Raw genomic sequence first — 24182 nt, 5'->3', positions numbered from 1 at the left:
GCAGACTGTGCATACATTTCTAATTTTTAGCTTTTTGCAATTTCTTGCTGAGTGTTGATTTCCCTTTCAGGTTTTGGTCCAGGGGTGCCAGCTTGATAAAGCAAACCTGAATGAGTTCCTACATCAGATCTATCAACAGCTCAGATCTCTGGAGAGCAACACAGCAGATGTCCTGCATCAGCAGCAACAACAGGTATGCCCTCTAAGCTGTGTTGCACGTAGTTTTATTGATGTCATAAAAGTTTGACATCCCATCACTGCATACTGTGATAATCCAAGTCAGGTGTATCAGAGATGGTCAAGAAACAGAGTACAGAGAACTGGTTGACCGCTTGGTGGCATGGAATGGAACTGATAATTTTGTCTTGAATATAAACATAATAAACATTTATTATATAAACATAATAAATGCTTATGTTCAAGACAAATGTGCCTACACATCACTGTTGTAAACGGAGCTGAGGGTACAAGCACAGATGTTTTGAAATATATCTACCATCATAGAGGAGAGATGGAGAAGTTTGACAGGAAAAAGAAAAACGGAGGCACTGGTCAGTAAAACAAGTATAACATAGTTTTATGGCCAGGCCAAGAAATTTTATTTAATTTTTTAAAATAATATTACTAGAACCAAATCATATTAGCAGAATGGCTATACTATTGGCAGAATAAAGATGCAATACTGCCAGAGGAAAGTCGTTAAATTGAGTAAAAAGTCATTTTAATCAGAGTGATCTGTGATGTGACCGGCTCAGCAAGCCTCGCTCTTTCTTTGAAATAAAAAGTTGTTTCAACAATCGTTTAAAGTCCCGGTGGCTTTCAAAGATTTCGCACATTTATATTGAATGGAGCCCCCTTGTCTTTGTTCTGGGAGTGCTCCAGAGTAACTTACTAAGTAAAGAAAAACTGTACCTATTTGGAATCCTTGTACTGGTAGCAAAGTAAATGAGTACGGTATGTTGGTATAGACCTTTACCTCCCACTATACATCAACAGAGAGAGAGAATAGTGAGTGTTTAAACAATGGAGAAAATAACAGCAAAACTAAACCTACCCATTGATTTATTTAAGAAAAGGTGAAATCCTTTGACAACATATTTGCAACTGACATTTTAGCTAGTGAAATTAATGTAAATATTCTTGTTTATTCTGCGTGTGTTTGTTTAATATGCATCTCTGTCAATATGAAGACAAAAACATCAAGAGAAGGATTTTCCCTTTATTTATGTTTGTAATTTATTTTTTGCAGTTTTATATATACACTACTCCAGATGCATTGGAATTTCAGCTCACCGAGATGTTCATTTGTTCTTGTTTAACTGATTTTTTTGTATTGGAAATTGCTTGTGAATTAATGTGGTATAATATTGAATTTGAATACAGAATGGTTTAAATAACCAATAAAACAATCTTTTTTTTAATAAGTTGCTTTTTGTTGAAAGCTTTTTGTTAGAGCAAAATCAAGAAAAAAGGTCGAACAATACATAGCAATTTTCTGGTGTTTGCCGTTCCGGCCGCCAACAACAGAAATGTAAACAAATAAGTCATTTCTTAGAACAGCGTTTTCCAAAAGACCAAAATGTAAAACCAAACAGGTCTTAGGTATTGTGTAGCCTAGTATTGTCACAATCTCTTTGTGTATTTTGTTCCAGAACTGTGTAATTCTGGGACAAAGCCAGAAAATATGTGTATGGTTAACTTTAAACGCTCCGCAATCTTTTCAACATGGTTGAACTCTACATTTGAATTTACTGGTTTAACAAAAAATCAGAATATATTTTTTCAACAATATTTTCTACAAATTCTAGAAGAGGAGGTTGTAATTTGGGTTTTCCAGATATTCTTCTGTTAGTATAAGTCCCAATTTCCATTCCCATTTTGTCTTAATATCCAATATGTCATTGCTTCTACTTTCTAACAAATATTATAAAGATTCTGTTCTGTGTTTTTTTACTTTTACAGGTTTCAATCAGCATTTTAACCATCACATTTTCATTGAGGTCTATTTTATATTTAATCTCTTTATTATAAAAGTCCCCTAATTGTAGGTATCTAAAATGATCTTGGGTTCTTAGAGCAAACTCTGGTTGTAGTTCCTGGAAACTTTGAAAGTGCCCATCTTTAAGGACTACCCATGATGCTGTTAAACCTTTTTCTAGCTGTTGTTTAAATTTTGGGTCTTGAATAACATTTATTTAAAGCTGGTCACTGTATGGGACATAATTGTCTCTCTGGGAGTTTTCACAGCTGATAATCCGGAAGACTCAGTTTGATTGGGGATGGTAATTGCAACATTTGTTACATTTTCAGGTCTGTAGTTTGCATTCACACTACACTGTGTCACACGACTGAAGAAATCGACACAAAAACCTCTGAAGAAGACATAGAGTGGAGGCTCTTTTTGGCTCCAGTGATGTCAGTAATGCGTTACTGATGTCGCGCCACTTTTTTCAGTAACGGGTAATCTAACGTGTTTCTACACTGCTTAAAAAAATAAAGGGAACACTCAAATAACACATCCTAGATCTGAATGAATGAAATAAATATGAAAATAATTTCCACCTGTTGTCTATTCCATTTGCACAACAGCAGGTGATATTGATTGTCAATCAGTGTTGATTTCTAAGTGGACAGTTTGATTTCACACAAGTTTGATTTACTTGGAGTTATATTGTGTTGTTTGAGTGTTCCTTTTCTTTTTTTGAGCAGTATATATCAAATCTAATAGTAAGACTACAGTTATTTATCAAAACCACTTTGTGTTATTTTTTTGTAATTAAATTTTATTTCCTCTTGGGGAATGACAGCTGTTTCTATGCAACAGAGCCAGCAATGACAGAAATGTAAAAAAATGGTAGTAGATGCACATTTTGTTGCTGAAAAGGAACTATTTTGAGTTTCATTTGCCAATTCTGTTTATTATAAGCAACTTTGGGCTTGTGTTTTTTTCTTTCTAAAGTCATTTGCAAATGTAATGAGTCGTGGATTGTGCTTTTTGGGGTTGGAAATAAGCAGACATAAACCCCAGTTAGATTTAGTCCATCTTGTCCCAGATGATCTGTCCCACTGTTTCTGTTAATGTTAAGTTAATATACAGTATTTGCTGTGAATGACCTTGAGTTTAGCGTTGGACTCCAGAAAACTGCTAAAATCAAAACTAACATGAACAGCACAATAAATGTGAAAACAGCCACAATTGAACATGTTAATAAAGTTGTGCAACTAAACAAGTCACAGAAGAGACTCAGAAGATTCTTATGTTGGAGAATGGGATGTGGAATCTGACACCTTTCTGTTTCAATACTGTCTTTAACGGGCCATGTGCATTACGTTTTTCTGTCATCAGTAGCATAATTGTTGTTAAAATAAAGCCATTTGCCTTCCATTTCCACTTTCTGCTCCCAGACTTTCCTCAGAACTGCTTCTTTCATACTCCAAATTCACAATTATGGACAATTATGGAGGTGGTCTTGGTGCCAGAGCTCGCTGTGCTCACTGAATTTGGAGTTCACTTTCACCTGACAGCATGAGCTGCTTGGTTAGCAGCTAGAGGACAAAATCAGTAGCTGATCTACCTTAATTCCCTCAGGAATTTTGTTCCTTTCTAATGTCTCAAGCAGCACACCCTTCATTTCCAAGCATGCAGCTTCGAGGTCAGCTATATGAGTCTGCTGTGAAAAAAATGTATGATCCCAAGAGGGTATGACAGAAAACAAATGAGAAACACTGCATTAGATAGTTCTAATATTTTTCATTATGTAATACTTGATTAAAAGAAATATTATTGTTTGATAGTTTGTGGAACCAGGACAAAGCTTAAATCACCATAACAACAACTTGGAAGAACAGTCGCATAAGAAGCAGGGAATGTCCATGGTGTCTGCTGATATGGGTCTTGTCAGCATGATACGCCAGGGAATCCTCGCCCTTCAGCTCCTGCCCTCAAATTCCAGTGCAGGTAGGTTTGAATTAAGAACGCAGAAGCAGAAATCCTATCTTTTCTTTATTTTTCTTTTACTGAGATGATGAGATTTCTTAAAAAGAGCTAAACATTTCTTCTTTTCAACATTTAAAAACCCACTGTGAATAAATGATAGAATGTATGTCTTCCCTCTCTTCTTTATTAAGTTAAATCAACTTAATAATATAAGTTGGATAAGCTTAATGGAATTACTTCTTACCGATTGAATCAATTCAATTGAGTTGGTTCAACTCTTTTCTTTTTTCAGTGTACAAGATTTGAAAAACTAAAATAACCTTGAAACATACATTTAAAATGCTTTAAATAATTTTTTTATGTTCAAGTATGACGTGAGTGATAATATAATTTTAGATATTTTATTTTTTTAATTTGGAACTGCTTAAAAGTTTGAGATGACTTTCTGTATAATTTAGTCAGAGATTTGAATTATTTATTAACAAAATAAATAAGTTCAGTAAGAGTGGCTTAAATTTGTCATGTTAAACACTCTTAATGAATTAAGTTATAAAAACTTGGTAAATTGAATTGGATAAACTTAATGAATTGAGTTGGATGATCATAATATATTGAGTTGGTCGGATGTTGGACACGAAACGCATTCAACTCAATTGTTTCAAATTAAGTCAAAGTAAAACGGTTCTTTCAGTTCATTTAAGTCAGTTCATTGTTACTTTTAAGTCAATTGAACACAAAAAAATAAGTTGTCATCAATAAATCAAATGAATTAAGTGAGATTATTTAAATATGTCCATAAAATGAACTACATCCAAGAACATTTTTTAAGAGTGTGAAGTGCCCAGCTTTCTCTGTGGGTTTTACCAGAACTGTTGAATTGATTTCAGATTGTTGATCATCCTCAGTGACAAATTGGTGATTGGCCTAATACTTGCATGTAAAACCAATCTTATCCACCAATCTTTTCTACCTCAGCGAACGTCTAAAAATCAACGACCGTCCTCTTCTGCTCTTCTGTAACAGGTTTGATTAATAGAACGGTCCACCAGGTCATGTCTGAATGTTTACAGCTAATAATAGTCACCCCACTGCTGCTAATTCAGTGACTTTCTTACTACATTTAGCAACATTTCAGACAAAATAAAAATTGCGATTGGTCAAAATCCGAAGTGACAGGCCAGGCTTTTTAAAGACTGTCGATTAGCCAGGAAATGGCAATCAGTGCATCCCTAATTATAACAGTATTTTATGAATGCTATAAGGCATTGACAATTTTGCATTATTCTTTATGTGAATGCTGTACAGGCATTTACCCCCAATTTTATGAGGATTTTGCATGCATCACTGGTTATTTCATAGAGATTATTATTCAGCAATTAATTATAAACTGATTATGTGTTTACATCCCTATTTTGCATCATGTCATATACAGCACGACATTATAGAAATTGTCCTGTGTGTTTTAGGCATCATCATAATCACTGATGGGGTGACAAGTGTTCCTGATGTGGCTGTGTGTGAAACATTGCTGAACCAGCTCAGAAGTGGAACCATTGCTTGTTCCTTTGTACAGGTATTTTTATTTAAATGTTTTAAAACTTCCTTTCTGTATATTGAAATTGTCATATAGATATACGTAGAACATATGTTTCTCTGCATGTATGGCATGCACAGTAAATGCAAAATTGAAAATAGTAAGTTGACTTATCAGTTTTCATCAAAATACTCGCTTTCAGTAAGCTACTTGGAACTTGTGGTTGAAAAGTCGCTCCAACTCACCCTATCTAAGCTGAATTAATTTAGAAAAAGTATGTTTTTGATAACTGAGCTTTTTTATGTGTTGGAAAGTACTTTGACTCAATAGTGAATTCAAGAGGAAGGCCTAGGACTCAATCAATAAAATTAGTTTAAGTTACATTAACTTAATTTTTTTGTTGTTGGTTGTACTGTTTGATTTAGTACTGCTTACTTAAAATAAGGGTTACCCTTACCCTACAGAAAATATAGTCTCCTGTTACAGGAGACTGTAACTAAAACCTGCAGCCTCCTGTAGATTCAAGTAGTCATTTTCATTTGATTACTTGAGTCTCAAGTACTTGATTTCCAAGTTACTTGATTGACTCAAGTCATCAATCACTTGATTGATGACTTGAGTCAAGTAATCAATCAAGTAATGATTGATTGATTACTTGAGTCAAATAATCAATCAAATAATGATTGATTACTTGAGTCAAGTAATCAATCAAGTCACTCAATTGACTTGAGTCAATCAAATGATTGACTCAAGTGATTGACTTGATTGTTCTCTCAATCACTTGAGTCAGGCATGAAGTTTGACTTTCATGTCTGTTCCATTCCTATCAGAAACAAACCTAATGCATGAAGGTAATTTTTAGTTCTACATCTGCCAGGAATATGAATACATTTGAGCTTAGCTGCAAATTAATAATGCAGCTTTTGTTTCTACTTTCAAAAGTCATCCTGTAGCAGCATTTTAATAATTTCTTTTAACTTGTGGTTGTACTTTTCTAGGTCGGCGGTTCATACTCATATGACTGCAGTTTTGGCTACATCCCAAACATAGAACTGATGAAGTTCATATCTTTGGCCACCGTTGGGTCCTATTTGCCCAATTGCCCTGAAGTTGACCAAAACAGCCAAGAGATGAATGCCTACCACAGGGCCTTCCTAACCTACACTTTCCTCAAGACCCCAGAGTCCATGAACTCGGAGTACTTTTGTGGTGAGATAATTAAACTTCTGTGATTGCCAAACTATATCTGAGGCCAGATATTTTGTATCTTTTGTTTGTGATGGACCTGACAGGGGGAGCAAGAACATTTTCTGCTTTTGTTATATCTAGGTCCAAGATATCCTCTCATAATTCCAAATGTTGCAAAGATTGAACCTTTAAGGTTCTCTTACGTATGACAATGAGATTAACCTCAGTCAAAATAGATGTTTGATATCAGGAAGATTTTTCCATCACTGTTCTCTCAAGCTTATAAAGTTGTATTGTCAGCAAGATAGCGTCCAGCATTAAGAATGCTGAAAAATGCAGTCTGATCAGCCTGCTTCAGAAAATGAGATTAAGCATTTCCTCGTTAACTTTGAAGAGTGGGATACTGGTCACAGTCTTTGGAGCTCTAGCTGCTTAGGCCCTAAACACCAGAGCAATAGAGGCCCAGATCTACCACAACAGACAAGACCCAAGGTGTAGGTTGTGCAAGGAGGCCCCTGAGACAGTCCAGCACATCACAGCAGGGTGCAAGATACTGGCAGGGAAAGCGTACATGGAACGACATAACCAAGTGGCAGACATAGTGTACAGAAACATCTGTGCAGAATATGGACTGGAAACCCCGAGATCAAAGTGGGAAACACCCCCAAAGGAGGTGGAGAACGCCAGAGCTAAGATCCTGTGGGACTTCCAGATCCAGACAGACAGAATGGTAAAGACGAACCAACCAGACATTGTCGTAGTGGATAAACAACAGAGGAAAGCCGTTGTGGTAGATGTAGCAATACCACACTTCTTTTGCAGTTTGCTCAAGCTGTTGAACATTTGACGGGTTCCTTTCTCCAATGGCAGATTTCAGCTCCACCCAAAGATTTCCAATTTGAATGGGAGCAGGACTCATTGCTGGCCATTTTAAAACAGTCCATTTTTTCCCTTTCAACCATGCCTGCATGCTTTTGGAGGTGTGTTTTGGGTCGTTATCTTGCCAGGACCCAGGATCTTCACCTTACACCAAGTTTCCTTACGCTGGGCAAGACATTTTGCTCTGAAATTGCTTGATTATCTTATGATTTCATGATGCCTGTGATATGGTCAAGACCTCCAGTATAGATGACAGAGCCTATGGATAAGTTTCTTTTCTGAATCAAGAAGCAAAGACATGGTACAGATAGAAAAGGTCTCCAACTCTCCATAAATCTACTTGTGGAACCCTTAAGTGAAAATCTGAGTTTTTCCAGCTTCATGTTGTAAATTACTTTTCTAACTCAGTGGTCACGAGACGAGGGAACGCTTAGTTTAATAAGTCTTTGAGGCTAGAGAGTAGTGAAGGCTATAACCCATTTCAAAGAACAGGAAAGGTCCAGGTCTGGAGGGATGCCAAATATAGCTGATAATGGATTGGGGAGAATTGTTTGATTATATTCTTGACTTAGTATTTTAAAAATGCTACCCCAATACCCGATCAGCCTTGGGCATGGCCAAAAGATGTGGGCATGGTTAGCTGGCGATTGTCCACACCTATTGCAAGCATCGTTGATCGATAAGTAAATTATTACTGATTTTGCATTTGTGTAATGCACTTTATAAAATATTTTGCACTGGATTAAAACATGCTGGGCACAGATCGAGGACTTTTGAATTCAATTCTTGGCAGCCTCCAACTTCTCCCCCTCCACTTCAGCACCCAGCTCTCCCTCCCATGCTGTTTTAACCAAAGCTGCAAATCTTGAGGTATTATTAACAATAGAATTATATAAGAATGAAATGCATTTTTTCCATTGTGGGTCTAATTGCAGGAGAGTATCCAAAAGTGTTTCAGGGGGTCGATTAGGAAATTGTGGAAACCCATTTTTAACATAATCCCTGGCCTGAAAGAGATGAGAATTGGGCAGTTGGAATATAGATGGAAGTTCAGAAAAGAATAAAAAGGTATTCTTGCTATAAAGATCCTTTACAGTCTTGATCCCCCTGTCATGCCATGAGTTTAATAACTAAATCAGTGACTGAAGGCATAAAGTTAAAATCTTTGGTTAAAGGAGTTTGTATCGAGAATCCATGTGGCCCAAACTGTTTCCGAATTGGCTCCAGATCCTTAATGTAGCCATGACTGTGGGATTGTCCTCTACCAGGGAGAGGGGAAATGGGGAGCTGGGAACAAAGTGGAGAGGACCATGAATAACGGCTAGATGCCCTTTCAGTCTGTTCCCTGGCAGGTGACGCATCAGCATCACACCTCCAATATTATAGTTTCTGTTCATTAGCTGCCCAGAAGTACTGCCTGAAGCACTACACTGTACTACCATTATCTCTGTCCCATTAGAGATGATGGTAATTGGGACCACCAGTCAAAATCTTTCTCCATAATCTTTAATAACAGTGAAAAGTTCTTATAGCAAATAATAAGGGAGACAGAGGTCATCCCTGCTTAATGCACCTTCTAAGAAGAAAGGGTGAAGACACCATGTAATTTGTGTTAATTGAGGCCACCGGCGATGAGTACAATACCTTAACCCAAAGGATAAAGTCATTATCAAAACCAAATCTTTCAATTGCAACCATCAGGACCAGGGGATTTACCTGAACTTAAGGACTTGATAGATTCTTGCACCTACATTATAGTGATAGGCACTCCCAGAACTCTCTCCAATTCATTATCTGTCCTCGGAAAGTTGATATCTTTCAAACTAATTGTTTGAACATAAACAGTTCACAGTTGCATTGTAAACTGTTTTGCAGATCACAATGCAAAATAGAAGTGCAAGTAAAATTTTGAGAAAGTTAACTTGTGTAACTTTTTTCAGAAAAAGCAGTCAGGTGAAATGCTATTGAACCGTTTTCATTGGAAGTTCTTTTTAAATCTCACATTTATACTATTAGAATACAATTTAAAAAATGAATAAAATGTAAATAAAAAAAGAGAGAAAAAATATATATATTTAGTGAGCTGACGATGCATGTCATCCTGCACTGACACTAATTTGTAGGGTTTCTCAATACTCATGAGTAAACCCACAAAATTGTTGATGTTGTAGTTTCCCAGGACAAACTGTTCAATGAGCACCTAGTGTCAGCCAGTGGTAACCCAGCCCTGGTCATGCGGAGGAAGAAGCACACAGAGAAAGAAGTCCATGCACATTTAATAAGTGTGGTTTCAGTGCGACTGAGAGAAGGCTACACTATCAGAGACATCAGCCTCACCAAAGGTAAAAGACTCTTTTCAGTAGTGACATTTAAGAGACCAGAGGTCTCACCAAGATGATCAGAGTATATTCTGTTGTTTCCTTTAGGAGGGACACAGCTGGAGGTGAAGTTGGCTCTGCTGTGGAAACATAACATGCATATTGAGTACCTAGCAGCTGCCACTTGGCCTTTAGACTCATCCAACAGAAGCACTAAGGTGGAGGTGACAATGGAAGGCAGCTATGACATCTTGCATGATATCAGCTGCACACAGCGGAAGCCCATCACCAGTCCATACCGCACTTCTGTCATCCGGCGCTTCTGGAACACCCTTCAGAGGTACTGTTTCTCAAGGTTTCCACTCAGGCATTATATAGCACTAAAGTAATGTTTCTCAAACTTTTTCAGGCTGAGGACCACTTAAGCCATTTAACAAATAGTAATAGATAACCTAACCTGAATAACATTGCATCTTAATATATGTAGGCCTGTCATGATAACAAATTTTGCTGATCGATTGTCTCAAAAATTATTGCGATAAACAAAAATATTGTTTGAAGACTTTTTTACACTGATTTAATAGAAATGACGTGATAATGCAAGCAATTTCCTACCAAAGATAGATGCACTTTATTTTCAAAAGAACACTTAACACTGGAACTGATAAAGTAAAGAAAACAACCAAAAGCAACAATAAAATGGATTCTCTAAACAACTAAACTAAACAACAAAAAGCCAAAGTGGAAATAATTACTGCATTCAACCAAAAGAAAACAGATTATGCAGTCTGTATACCATATTGCCTTTCAGTAATCATTAGATTTAAATAGAGAAGATGGGCACATCCGACTACTGATGCATTTGTTCACACCACAGATTTTTTGCTCTTAATTTCTAAGATTGTCGCTTGCAATTTCGTAATCGTTTATCCTGTAGTGTGTGGTGTGTTAAAGTTTTTATTCAGTACTGTTAAAACAGATGTTTTAACAGAAACAAGAAATCCTTTTCTGCACCATTAAAATTAATTAACCCATTTCTATCAATTGTATTTATGTATTGTATTTTTATTTAATTTAATATATTTTGATGAAATAAAAAGTAACATTGCTATTGACCTGGAAGCAGAGCATCATTCATTACCTGCAAAGTTGTAAAACTCAAAGAACAGTTCTGACTAACTGGAGCGATTCCTACCGCTCACCACATAGAGCCGTTCAAAGGAATTACTTTGCTAGGTAATGACACATCAACACTCAGCAGCAATGACTTAGTTTCCTCTGAACTTATAATATTTCTGGAGTTGTTTTCTTTTCACTGGTATCTGCATCTTTTCTTTGAGTAATCCGTTTTTAAGCCATTTTTCCATTTTCTATAACACAATCCTTTGGTAAGCTAGCTATAGCTTTGCACATTGAGCTCTTGTCCTGCATATTAATGGTTGTTTACATACAATACCTTATGGACCACTTAGGGGGTGGACTACAGTTTGAAAAAGACTGCACTAAGGGCTATTATTTTTTTAAATGGGTGAAATGTATTTCATTGATATGTGTGTCTTTCCCAGCATAAACCAAACTGATCAGATGTTGGTGCATCTGCAGTCATTCAATTCAATCCCCGAGAACTACAGAATTCCAGAGAGCACCAAAAATGGAGTCCCTTTATTCTACATCCCTCCTGGCTCTACAACTCCGGTACGGTGGAATACACTTCCCGGGACACTCCAGCCTGCATGTTTTTTATGTTTCAAAATGTGTTTACATTGATGAGTTGTTTACATTCACTTAAAATTTCTGCTGAGTTTGATGACAAGCTGCTAAAGCAGTGTATTCTCAGGGGGGCCAGAAAATGGCACAGAGAAAATTTTAACAGTATGTTACAGAATGTATTGGTCTAGCAAATGTCTAATAGAAATTTACCTGACCAATCTGTTTATGCCAATTCAGGAGATTATGAACATAAAATGTGTGTTTGTAAAATCTATGGTTCACTGGATTTTAAAAAAGGCTTGTCAAAGGATTTCTTCCATTTAAAAACTGCTTTGAGATGATAATTAGGTGGCTATACACACATGGACAAAGTCATTGGTACTCCTCTGTTGATGACAGAGGTAATTGTCACTGAAATAATTTCAGTGACAATTCGACCTTTCCTGTCGAACCTATATCTGAGAAAAGTCTATCTAGAGCCCCCCCTTGTCGATGGTAGCAAATATCTTAATTATATTTAGCTCTTTATACTTATGTTAATGAGAAGAGTTTGAAGGACTAAGCACTACAAACAAGCCAACAGCTCAGTATGTGGGAGCCGAGACCAGAGATAAACAGAAATGTATGCTTTTATTTCTTACCATCTTCAACATAAATCCTCTAAAACCACACACACACGAAAAAATCTGGATATTTTTCTAGAAAAACTCTGGTGCTTTGAGCATTAAGTTTAAGTTATGATGCTTCCCAGATCTTCATTATTTCTATCTACTTGTTTGTTCTCAGTCATCCAGGATATGTAAAAACAAAAAAAAAAAGATTTAAACATAAAGCAACTTAGCAAGTTATAATTTAAATAACACATCATAACTGGTGTTCTGTGCCACTGAGAAAAGCCCATTTAAATTTTAGTTTTACTTTTAGACGTTAGACTTCTTTATTATTCATTAAGCTTACATAAAATGGAAAATTTGCTCTGGTAATGGCACACAACACAAACACACATCACAGTCAGCACAATGAGGAATAAAATAATAAATGTATGTATAGATGGTAAGATAAAATCTGTGAAATCAAATCAAATCATATTACTCCACCCATGTCACTCAGTTGAATATTAAAAGCCATTTAAAATTTACCATACTGCTGCTAAGAAGAGCACACAGAACTTTCTTCACTGAGTTACGGTGCACTGTGTTACTGTGTGAAATTAAAAATCAGTAAAAATACTACTAGCAGACTTTTAGGGAGCACATAAACTTATCTATTCTCAGTCACTATAATCAATTCTTTGTTTAGAATAGCCAAGCTGATGGAACAAATGACCGCTTGTAGCCATTCTTCCTTGCCATTGGGACTTTTAAGTCTATGTCCAGATGGAAAAGCACAGGGAAGAGGGTGAGTAGGGTCCAGATGGACTTGATGTGCCTTCTTTGTTAGGGCCCGCATGTACTAATGTCCCAGCTTGTTGTTTTGTTTGACAAAGAGGTACCCATACCATGACACGATGTTGAATGTCAGCACACTCTCGGTCAGGGACTTGTAGACCATGGACATGGTGTTCAGGCCCCTGAGTCTTCTCAGGAGAACAGGGCGCTGTCTACCTTTTTAAATTGTGTAGTCCACATGATCTTGAAACTGTAGGTGACTGTCTGTAACTGTCCCGAGGTATTTAAACTGAGTCACCCGATCCACCTCTCTCCCTTCTTGCTGCTTCCCAGCCTCATCTCCTTGGTTTAGGAGACATTGAGGTCCAGGAAGCTGCTATCAAACCATGCAGATAAGGTGTTAATATACTGTAGGTTAGGGGGAGGTATCTGTCTCCCATAGGCAAGCAATTAGAGCCATATCATCTGCGTACTTGATGAGGGAGGGGTCATCAGAATGACACTGTAGCTCATTGGTGTATATGGAGTAGAGCAAAGGTGATAACACACTTCCTTGAGGAACACCAGTGTTGAGGACCAGAGAGTCAGAGAGGCAGTTCTTGATGCACACATGCTGGGGTCGATCCCTCAAAAAATCCCTGATGAGGGCCAGGCCAGAACTGACTTTCAGGTTACAAAGGCGTTGTAGAAGGAGGTGTGGTTACACCGTGTTAAAGGCAAAGAAATTCATGAAATGAATGCGGGCGTGAGTCTTTGGTTTATCCAAGTGACACTGCAAGTTATTTAGAAGAGTGAGTGTGGCGTCCTCCACTCCACTGTTGGTTCTATAAGAAAATTGCATGGGGTCTAATTGACCTGCTGCCTGGTGGGTCAGATTATTGTAAATTAGACACTCCATGCATTTGCTAAGGATGGGTGTTAGGGCAATGGGTCTGAAATCAGTATTAGTTTTGGCGTGGGGAGTTTTTGCCACAGGGATGATGGTTGCTCTCTTCCAGGCTTTAGGATAGTGGTTGCTGTTAAGCATCAGCTGAAATATCTTTGTAATGGTAGGACCTAGTTGGGTAGCACATTCCTTTAGAACCCTCCCCTTAAGTCCGTCTGGGCCATGGGCTTTGGGAGGGTTCAACCTCTGGAATATGGAGGTCACTGTGTACTACTGAATAATCATAAGGTCAGGTGTAAGACCAGCACACTGTTGGTAATTACACAATAGCCAGCCCCACCCTAATCCTCACAACTCCTCTGGGCTGACTACTGACCAGCTCCCTGTCTAACAGGTCTGGATAATAAACCAGGGTTATTAACCCTGGTTTATTAACCCAGGGTTAATAAAACCTGTGTTTATTAACCCAGGTTTTAACCCTTAATAAACCTGGTATTAACCCAGGTTTAAGGGTTAATACCAGGGTATTACCCTGCAGAAGGCCTGAGAGGGACAATCTGTCTAAGCTGGTGAAGAGAGAGACTCGTCTAGCTCTAACTACCTACTATCCAGAAGTTATGACCCTTTTCAGTTAAGAAGCAATCAGTTGAGTAGCCCTCACAACTGCATAACCCCAATAACCACTTCTCTTAACGGTAGCACTTTCTCTAAGAATAACAAGCACTTGTTAACGGCTAGAATGGTTTCAGGGACTTTGTGAGTCCCAGGGTCATTATTTTACATATCAACTAAAGGAAAGTCCAAAACCACCGCTTTTCTAGAATCATGTACATGGATTTTACATTAAATAGAAGAAGCACTACTAATAAGATTACTCAATTAATTTCAATGTCCACAAACCTCATTAGAGTTTTGATATATATATTTATTTGAGCAAGCTTTAAGCAGGAGTAAATGGCAAACAGATTAATTATCAATGATTACAAGTTTTAGTGAGTGAAATTTAAACCTGAATAAAATCAAAATAAATCTCTCATAACACCTTTCCCTAAACTGTGCCATCAATTTACTAAAGAAGGCTTTTGGGGTGCAGACAACTCATATCCAGATGATAGAGGATCTCAGCAACAGAAGACTTGAATATCCTTGGACAGAATCTTGTCTTGATATGACAAATTCTCCTTTGAACGGGAACAAAGCAGAGTTGGTATTATCTTTCAACTGTCCCAAATCTTCATCACTTTTGTGATCTTTGTCCAGTCCCCAAGTCCATTGCAGTAATTCTTGAGCTCTTTTGGGTTGAGTGTGGAGCCTCGGTCAAATTAGGAGCCAGAGTTGTTGGGCATCGTGTCCTGTCTCTCTTCCAGCGAAGTGTAAGCTTGTCTTCCTCATTGATTCCTTGCTGAAGACAAAGAACCGAAGCTCTCTGTTTGTGTGATTATTTATACTCTTTTCCCCCACTGTTGTGTAAGGGGAGCAGATTACATGATTTCTCAAGTATTTGATTACTTCATACCAGGCCCGCTTGCTTACACCAGGCCCCCTCATTACTTCATCCTCTACTTGCATCAGGCCTCTGGGCCTGTTGCCCAGATTTCCTTTTTTAGCGATGAGTCAGGCCAGTCCACACTCATTACCAGAACATGTCCAGGCTTGCCTTTGCACCCAAAGACTGTCCCTATGCTTTTTATTATTTTGATTTCAGTCTCTTATATGTTATACAGACTTATAACTCATCAACATAATCACTTTTAATACATTTCTTCAATCATTACTTCTTAATACTCGCTACTTTTGATTCAGTATGATTATACTTCCAATTGTGATTCATATAATTATCAACAATCAACTTCAGAATGTACTACCTTCATAATCACAAATACTTCAACATAATACATTTTTCCATAATCAACAATAAGTCAGCATACAAGATTACTTCAGACTCTCAGGCCTGTTATGATCTGTTTTCTGCGTAACCTGGACAGATCTCACCTCTTCATACCAGTTTTCACATCATCACACTTCTTTTGAAAATCATGAATATCAAACCTGGAATAAAATTGTTTTAGATTGTTGGCGAGCTAGAAAGTGTCCTCGTCGCACTGCGAGAAGTGTTTTTGCTCCCTGCCCATCATTTTATTCAGCCCTCTGAATAAAATGCCAGTGCATCTCTGGCATTTCCAGTCCTTAATTTTCATTGAACCTTAAATTTATAGATCAGTTGAGCCTTTTTCATTAGCTGTGTGACTTCCTTAGTCAGTTTCTTTGTTATTTCTAGGTTGCCCTCTATGAAGGCTTTTTTCCCTCAGATTCAATTAATGTTTCAGTTCTTTGCTGACCCAGGGTTTATTAATGGAGTAGATTTTGATTTCTTTTGAGAAAAACAGGGTCATCCCCTGAGTGGTGCAGCCCTTTGTTATGACTGGTAGCTATGCTGTCTACCGCGAGTTTAAAATCAGGGCCAGGGACATATAAAAAATAACTATTTGGTAAATAGTGTGGTCTGAATGAAACAGTCATTAATTCATAGTGAGCAGTGCATTTAGTGTCCTGTACCATGATATTTGTTGCCCAGCTGAAATTTATGAACATGCACAACCCGCCTCCAATGGATTTTGCTGTCTTAGTTCCGTCACGATCATAGCGAACTAAGGAATATCCTTCCAAGTTAATGTTATTTATGTCATCGTTCAGCCATGTCTCCGTTAGATATATCAAGTTGGATTGTTTGAAGTCCCTGTCGAACTTGAGTGCCGAGAGTTCATTCATTTTGTTTTTAAGTGAGCTCACATTTGAAAGAGTTATTGTCAGGAGAGGGAAGCGACTCCCCCTCCGTTTCAACCTGTTGCGAATCCCGCCTCTTGATCCTCTTTTCTTTTCCTCTTTATCACTCCATCCATGGTGGATTATCCCAGGAGGACTGAAGAGTAAGTTCGGTGGTTCATTGAAGGAATATCGAAGATTCAATAGATCCTCCCGAATATAGCAAAGGTTGAGTACCTGACAGTGCAGTGTAGTTCCTCTTCTGTGTGCGCTTACAGTGTCCCAGATTACTATTAGAATCCAAGTCAGAGTCGTTATCTTGGTCAGCATGCTGTCCAACATGTTCCTTCACCGTATCATCACTTGGCTTCACTTACAGACTTACTGCAAACTCTAACCCTAACCCTTTTTTCAGAAATTTTATAGTTACTGGTTAATTTTCAGTATATTTTTATGTCTTCTGCTAGTTTCAAGTAATTTCAGTGATCATTGGCAGCTTTGATGTCATAAACAGAGGGGTGTCAACAATTTTGTCCACGTGTATATGACTGAATTCCAGATTTAATTTTCAATCTGTTGCTTTTATACAACATTGATAAAAGGTTGTGAGATCTACGTTCGCACCCCAGGTGAAAAGTGTAATTGCTAAGAACCATTTCACACTCCCAATCTGGTTATCTAGTAGCTAAAACAGCCTCTCTTCTCTGTGTTAATCTTTAACGAAATTATGTCCTCCTCCTTCAGGTTTTGTCTTTGCAGCACAGTGGATCCAAAGACCCATCTCAGTCCCAGTTTGCATCATACTGGAAACCCATACTCTCTATGGACACAAACTTTTGGCAACGATGGTTACACATGCACCGCATTGCTATTATCCTTGAACATGACTTGTGAGAAATACATCTCTTTGTCTTTATATTCAAATCATTTAAAATAACTTGAATTTTTCAAGGTTCATGTGGGTATAATTATGATAATGGTGGTGATAATACATAATGGTGGAGTATATGTTTCATATACATTATATGAGGGAATTTCAGGGGTAGGGAGCAGAGTGACTAAAAGCACTGCAGAATATATATGACAAATCAGTGCAAACTCAATTTGTAGATACATTGTCAACAGGATGAAGATAGAGGATATAAAGAAGGAACCGTATGACAGACATGGTGTAACAGGAAGGGCATCTGAACTAAAGGAGTTCTGTCGAAAGAACAGGCAGCCAGAACGAAGCGAGGGCAATCAGTCAAGAGCAGTATGTTTAATAACCAAGATAACCTATTGAGAAGGATGGTGTAAGGAGCTACATCATCAGCTGCTCTCAGCTCAAGGAAGATAGAAAGTTTGAGTAAACTGGAACAGGTGCCATGAGGAAGTCATGGCAGTTCACTTCCTTATGGAAGTCATTAGTAATTTTCATTTGAGCAGTTGTGCACTATAGGTTGGCCAATAGAGAGACTAAAATGTTTCGAAGAGGAGATATTACATTAAATACAAGAGGAATTAATTTGATTAATTCTTAACATAGTTTGGAAATAAAAAAGAAATTTGAGGGAAAAAGTTTTTTTGTAGTTGTTGGACATGTCAACCAGAGTTTTTTTTTTCTTTGATTTTTTTTTTTTTAAAGATGTTTTTAAAGCTACTGTGGCTTTTATGTAACAGTAAATGGACAGTAAATAAGGAAGAGGGAGAAGAGAAAGACACACAGAAAAGGGCCTTCACCACTTGGGGTTTTCACTGAGGGACTCTCTTCATCTAGTCTTAGATAAACCAGTGATCTAAAACTTGCTCAGGGTGTGGGCTCAGGTCAGGAAACAATTTATTCTTTGGGATTTCTCACATCATAGCCCTAAATTATCTAACCATTTACACCCATCTTTCATGTGAGACTGTTTGTAATATGCAGTCAATATTATTCTAATTTTCCTTTTGGATTATATAGATAAATTGAATTGAGCTGGTATGGCAGAAACACTTGCTAAAATACAAATTCTGTTACATTTGACTGAAATATTGCACAAAGATTTAAAAAGTTTTTCCTCTCAAATATCAAGTATCTGTAATCTTTCTAAATAACAATAAATGTTAAGTGGTTTTGTTATTGTTCAGTTATGCTGTGTTCAGCATAAAAGAAATCTTCTATTACAGTGACCACTTTTTATTTTATTATCTTGAAAACATACCAGACTCCAATTTTTCTGTACTGTTGAGATTTACCTAAGAAAAAAAATGAAAAAACATGCTCAGAAAAGTTTTAATGTTTAGTATGATTAGAAGCAGAGAGAAACTAATTCTCTTCCATGTGCACACTTATTTGAATTCCCTAGTGGAACATATTATAGGTAACACTTAAGAATTTGTTCCTACCTTTTTTGTCTGGGGTGTAACTTTGCTATGGTTTTCTGTACTTAACCTGATCAGTCAGATTGTGGGTTAATGTCCCTCCAGGCCTGTTCCCAAACACCTGCACACAGCTGGAAACAATGGCCGCTATAGCACCATTCAGTGTCGGATCTCACACTCTGCTCTCACATCTTTGCTGAGGGACTGCAGCAGCTTTGTATTGGTGGAAGGTTACTCATATGTCAAACTCATATACAGGTAAATAAAAAAATAATTGTTTGTGACCATTGCTCTTTCTGTGCTCTTAAAAAAAACATATACATCTTCTTTCTTTTGAATATATTAGCACATGATACTGAAACGTTTTTTTTTTTGTTTGTTTTTTTCTTTACTTTCACTCCACAGCTCATCGGATCAAATTCCCACATCCTTTTATCTGGTCCGTCTGATCTCTAAGACACCCTGCATGGTTCTGCGCCTGGGCTTTCCTATTGGGACGCCAGCTAACATTAGGAACAAGGTACTTTTGCGTTTTGAAGATAAACAATCATCCCAATATCTTAATTTTCTGTGGGATGCAGGAGAACCTGTCATAATTAGATTTATTGTCATTTCACAATTATGCCAATTATTTCATAATTAAAGTGGAACTACAGTGTAACAGCAGAGAGTGATAGATTTAAAAAGAAACAAGTTATGTGACATCCAGGCCTGTTCCTTGGCATTTGGGTTGGTTCAGTGGCACAGAAATGATCTCTGGTACAACTTTACAAAAATTTAAGGCAATAAATAAAAACAAGTTAATAAATATTGACTTATTGTAGTGGCTCTCAGTATAAGTTTGGTGTCCTAAACACAAAAGCTTTGTGATATCCTTAACAGGAGCTACCTGTTTAGGATAGGGACATTAAATATTTTTTGTGCATTTCTCCCTATTTGGTGGTGGAGCATTACGACTCACAAAGAAGAGGTTTCTAATAGTTTTAAAATGAGAAAACAAAGTATCATGAATAAACTGGTCAAGCTGAAATGTAACAGACTCATTCTTTTAAAGTCTTGTTGAAATAGGAGGTATTTCTGTGCTGTTTCACATTTTGTATTCACTTGATAGAACTCTTCCAATACAACTAAAAGTTCAGACAACTGATCCACATAATTATAGGTTGTTTTTTTCTGAGGAAGATTAATTATGTGGAGTTTATTGAATTCAATTGAATGAAAAAAAAATTATTGATCTCAAAGGAAAATTAAATGTTGTAACTCACATTAATTCAAAATTCTTCAGTTTTTGTTGATGGTGATGGCTGATCTCAGGACGAATTAATTTGATTAATTCTTAACATAGTTGGTCAGGATTGTCCATAATTATCTTGATTTTATGTGAAATCTTTCTTTGCCCCATCAAGGTGTAAGCAGTAGTAAGTTTACACCTTACTACAGGACCTCAAAACAGGCCCTTTACAGGACTGTTTGAAGACCTGTGATAACTTTCTTAGATATCTGGTAAATAGATAGATAGATAGATAGATAGATAGATAGATTTCTTAGATAACAGGTAAATATATCTGGACAATAGGTTTGTAATTCAGATTAGAGAATAACAATATTGTGATCCGATTTCCTCAGAGGAGGTCTTGGTTTGGAGACATATGGACAGGGGTTGAAATTAGCACCTGCGACTAGCCAAATGCATGTTGTGTTTAAATGATGACCTGATAATAGAGGTAACTCTCTGGTCTTCTCTCATGTCTGAGTGTTGGAGGGTGTAAATGTTTTCCACTTCTCTGTGTGTATTTCTTTGGTGGTGGTATTTTCTGGGGTGGGAAGGCTCTTTTCCCTCTTGCTACTTTTAAAGTACCCTCTTCACTTCACTACATGGGCAGGAACAAGCATACCTACAGTACTATTAATAGATGAAAGCAGCCAAAGTCTAAGCAAAAGTGTTAAATACCTTCTGAAAGGCTGGACAACTGTAGATCAAGACCACTATATCAATATTATTATTTTGCTGATTTTTCAATGTTAAAATGACTTAGGTTTTCACTGGCTGGGTGGAAATAAAAATGGGTGTGGATCGACATGTCACCTTCTTAATCTGTGTCTTGTCAATACTTCTTTTTTTTTTGTCCTTTATTTGGGACCATTTTTACACTTGCTCTCACAGTATGTATTTATTTACTCATCTGTTTTACACCTTTTATATTGATTTTTTTTTCCAGTGGGTTTTTATTTGCACCAAGTAAACCTAAAGTTTTCAATTATTGGCTTTTGTCCCAATAAACAAGTCAGACTACAGGTGCTTGGATTTGGTAATATACATTATGAACCTTTGTGCAAGGTGATTTGGTTGTATTATGTATGTTGTTTTGTTTAGGACTTAGCTCCAAACACAGAACATTTACTCTTTGCCATAATCATACCCCCTGTCTTTATTTAATCTCTAACTGGACAAAACTATCATATTTTTACATGTCAAAACACAATAACATTAATCAAAACACTTAGTTAGATCCAGTTGAGCTGTACAAACAGGCTCAACTGTCACAATAATCTAATAGCTCATTACTCATAGCTCTTTTTTTAAAATTAGATTGTGGATGAGCTGCGAGAGCAAATCCTGAAGCTTCGCTTCCCTCACCGTGTTCAGAGCAAAGAAGCAACACCAAAGACCAAGAGGAAAACAGTGGGCCATGTGTCTCCATCTAAATCTCACTTGGTTCCTGTGGCCAAGCCTGCTCTGTCAGATAGACCCTGTGTAGTGGTCCTCAATAAGCCTCTTGAGAAGTTGCTGATAAGGTTTGTATGAGTCATTTAAGACATTCTCTTTTTCATCACAGAATCTGATTTTACCATAAAATGAACTTCTTTACAGGTATGAGAAGCTGCCACAGGACTTCAGGACTCCCTTTATTTTCAGCATGGAGAATTTCCCAGTGCCTTTCAACAGCACTGTGCCCCTCAGCATGGCAGCCAACCGAACAGCCTCATCAACCCTGGCCTCACTATCACGTTATTTCTTACACCGGCGGTGGGTGTGGGGAGTACAGAGCAGCCATGGACCTGCTGTGACCATGCAGGCCATCACTCACATTCTGTCAACGCTCTCTGAGTAAGTTTTCAGTCTTAGGAAATTTTCACATTTTAGTTACTTTTATAAAGTAAATTACAAACACCAAACTTAGTAGAAAGGGCATTAGATTAGAATGCAGTTTGATAACAAAGAGACGTTTCCTCAACTAGCAAAGAATAAAGGTTCACTCTCAAGCCACCAGGGATTACAGGCCAAAACATTCCGAATTAAAGGAGTAAATGCAGTGGTCACATTATTCTATATACATAATGGAGTAACTAAATATTTAATTAAATATTTGGAAAATATGCATATGTCAGTAAATATTATTATTTACCATCATCTTAAGCTTAAAAGCAAACAAACTAAACCTAAATAATAGCTTCAGTGGTTGTTCCATGGTGATCTCATGTGTTGCACAAGGCAACACATGAGATCAGTTGACCTCAAAAGGGTAATATGAAAATCTTTTTATAACATCCTTGTAGGATTCGTCTATCAGAAGGTTTTCACTTTGCCTCTAGTGGGGAGGGCATCATAAACATGGTGATTGAGCTGCCAATGAAGGTAAAAAAACAAGAGTCATGATAAGTCTATAATATCTATAATATTCATGTGTGATTTTAACCTGATGCCTGTTCTTTTTGTTCTCATCTTTGTCATCAGATCATGTCAGGCAACAGAGAGCAGGAGAGTCACTCTTGTATTGTTCAGTATATTCTGTTTCCACCTCACTCAACCTTTAGCAAGGACAGGTATGACTGCTACTGATGTTCTACAGAATCCTTTTCAGTTACGTTTTGGTTAAGGTGGATCAGCAGCGTGCCTTTGATATTGGCTCCATGTAATCAGAGCAGCCTTTCATTGTAAAACATCTGAATTGTTTCACCACCTATTGCAATCTTCCTGACACTCCAGCTTTTCTACGGATGATGACAATGATACAGAGGTGGAAGCTGTGGACATGGACACAGATCTTAACCTGGTGACAGAATGTTGGGTAGAACCACAGATTGGCTCGGTGATGAACTGCATGGACCAACATCGACATTTCCAGGGCCTCGTATACCAAGACATTCCACAAGCTGTGCGTATTACCTATGCAACAGCATTTGAATAGACTGACTCTATGTGTGCATAAAGTTGCTTGTTGTTTTTTTAATTGTCAGTGTGCTTTGTTAAAAAAAAAATATATATATATTTTTTTTTAGATTTTTCCAAGGGATCTGGCATGCATGTCCACCATGATGACGTTTGAGTATTTAAATCAGCTGTGTCAAAATAAGGACCAGACTTGCTCTCTCCCCACTGCACACAAAGTAGTCCAAGGTAACAAAGAAGCACCTTAACATAGACTAACTGTACTTAACGCACCATACATATTTTGGCTCCTTAGGTGACATTTTACTGCCACTTTCACAATTGCATACTGAAAATGTCTCTATTTCCATTCATTTATATTGTTTTCAGAGTAAGTGCTGTAAAGCCTAGTTGTGCTGAATGAGTTTCTTTTGTATTGCTCATGTGTGAAGGCTTTTGTGCATTGATCAATGACTGTGCTGTTCTTTACAGGAGATGTAACATTATCTGAGGACAGCATCCAAATGGTTCCCTTCCAGTTTGATCTTATCAAACTTCTTCCAAGTTGTCAGCAGGTTGAACTCGTCTTCCTCACAATCAATACAGGTACTGTATGTATTCATATCTCTCTCCTCTATGGTTAGAACTGGCATTGATATAAATTACTGTGAATACATGGATTCTACAATATTTGTTTTATTAATATTACTACTCCTTCATTTATACCGGAAAATTTCTTGAGACTCATTGTCTCATTTTCAGGAGAGACATGTTGAATACATCACCAACTGTTTTCTTTGAAATTTTTCTGCTCAGGTGTAGCGAATGAAGATCTTATTCATAGCACCTGCAGTCCCCCCAATGAGCTCCTTCTCAGCCTCTTCCACACCAGCCTGGAGAAGGAACTCAGTGACAGAGAGGTCCCGTTAGCTGCAGCTGACTATTCTGCCTTTGTGAATCACATTTTAGAGCGAGAGAGAGATGACCATGTCCCTCCTTTCTCTTTGTCTCTTATTAAAGGTTTGTCTCTGTTTCCCAAGTCTAACTGTTGTCTTAATCAATGTGGATGGCTTTGTAAATGTCATA

General features: G+C 37.3%; 1 protein-coding gene across 5 annotated transcripts in view; it reads left to right on the top strand.

Annotated features, from left to right (window-relative positions):
• szt2 (SZT2 subunit of KICSTOR complex) overlaps positions 1-24182 on the top strand; it is a 122596-nt gene that overhangs the window by 16162 nt on the left and 82252 nt on the right. For all 5 annotated transcript variants that reach the window (XM_055024132.1, XM_055024130.1, XM_055024131.1 and 2 more), the window contains exons 5-22: positions 71-193; positions 3796-3958; positions 5404-5510; positions 6470-6680; positions 9710-9880; positions 9965-10196; positions 11422-11551; positions 17348-17493; positions 19052-19204; positions 19352-19466; positions 21537-21742; positions 21819-22055; positions 22505-22583; positions 22683-22771; positions 22935-23103; positions 23228-23345; positions 23589-23702; positions 23913-24116. In XM_055024132.1, coding sequence (XP_054880107.1) covers positions 71-193; positions 3796-3958; positions 5404-5510; positions 6470-6680; positions 9710-9880; positions 9965-10196; positions 11422-11551; positions 17348-17493; positions 19052-19204; positions 19352-19466; positions 21537-21742; positions 21819-22055; positions 22505-22583; positions 22683-22771; positions 22935-23103; positions 23228-23345; positions 23589-23702; positions 23913-24116 — 2767 coding nt within the window. The remainder of the gene's footprint in view (positions 1-70; positions 194-3795; positions 3959-5403; positions 5511-6469; positions 6681-9709; positions 9881-9964; positions 10197-11421; positions 11552-17347; positions 17494-19051; positions 19205-19351; positions 19467-21536; positions 21743-21818; positions 22056-22504; positions 22584-22682; positions 22772-22934; positions 23104-23227; positions 23346-23588; positions 23703-23912; positions 24117-24182) is intronic.

The sequence above is a fragment of the Poeciliopsis prolifica genome, unplaced genomic scaffold (assembly GCF_027474105.1).
Source record: "Poeciliopsis prolifica strain line A6 unplaced genomic scaffold, Auburn_PproV2 SCAFFOLD115, whole genome shotgun sequence".
NCBI lineage: Eukaryota > Metazoa > Chordata > Actinopteri > Cyprinodontiformes > Poeciliidae > Poeciliopsis > Poeciliopsis prolifica.
This window is presented reverse-complemented; position numbering and strand designations above follow the sequence as displayed.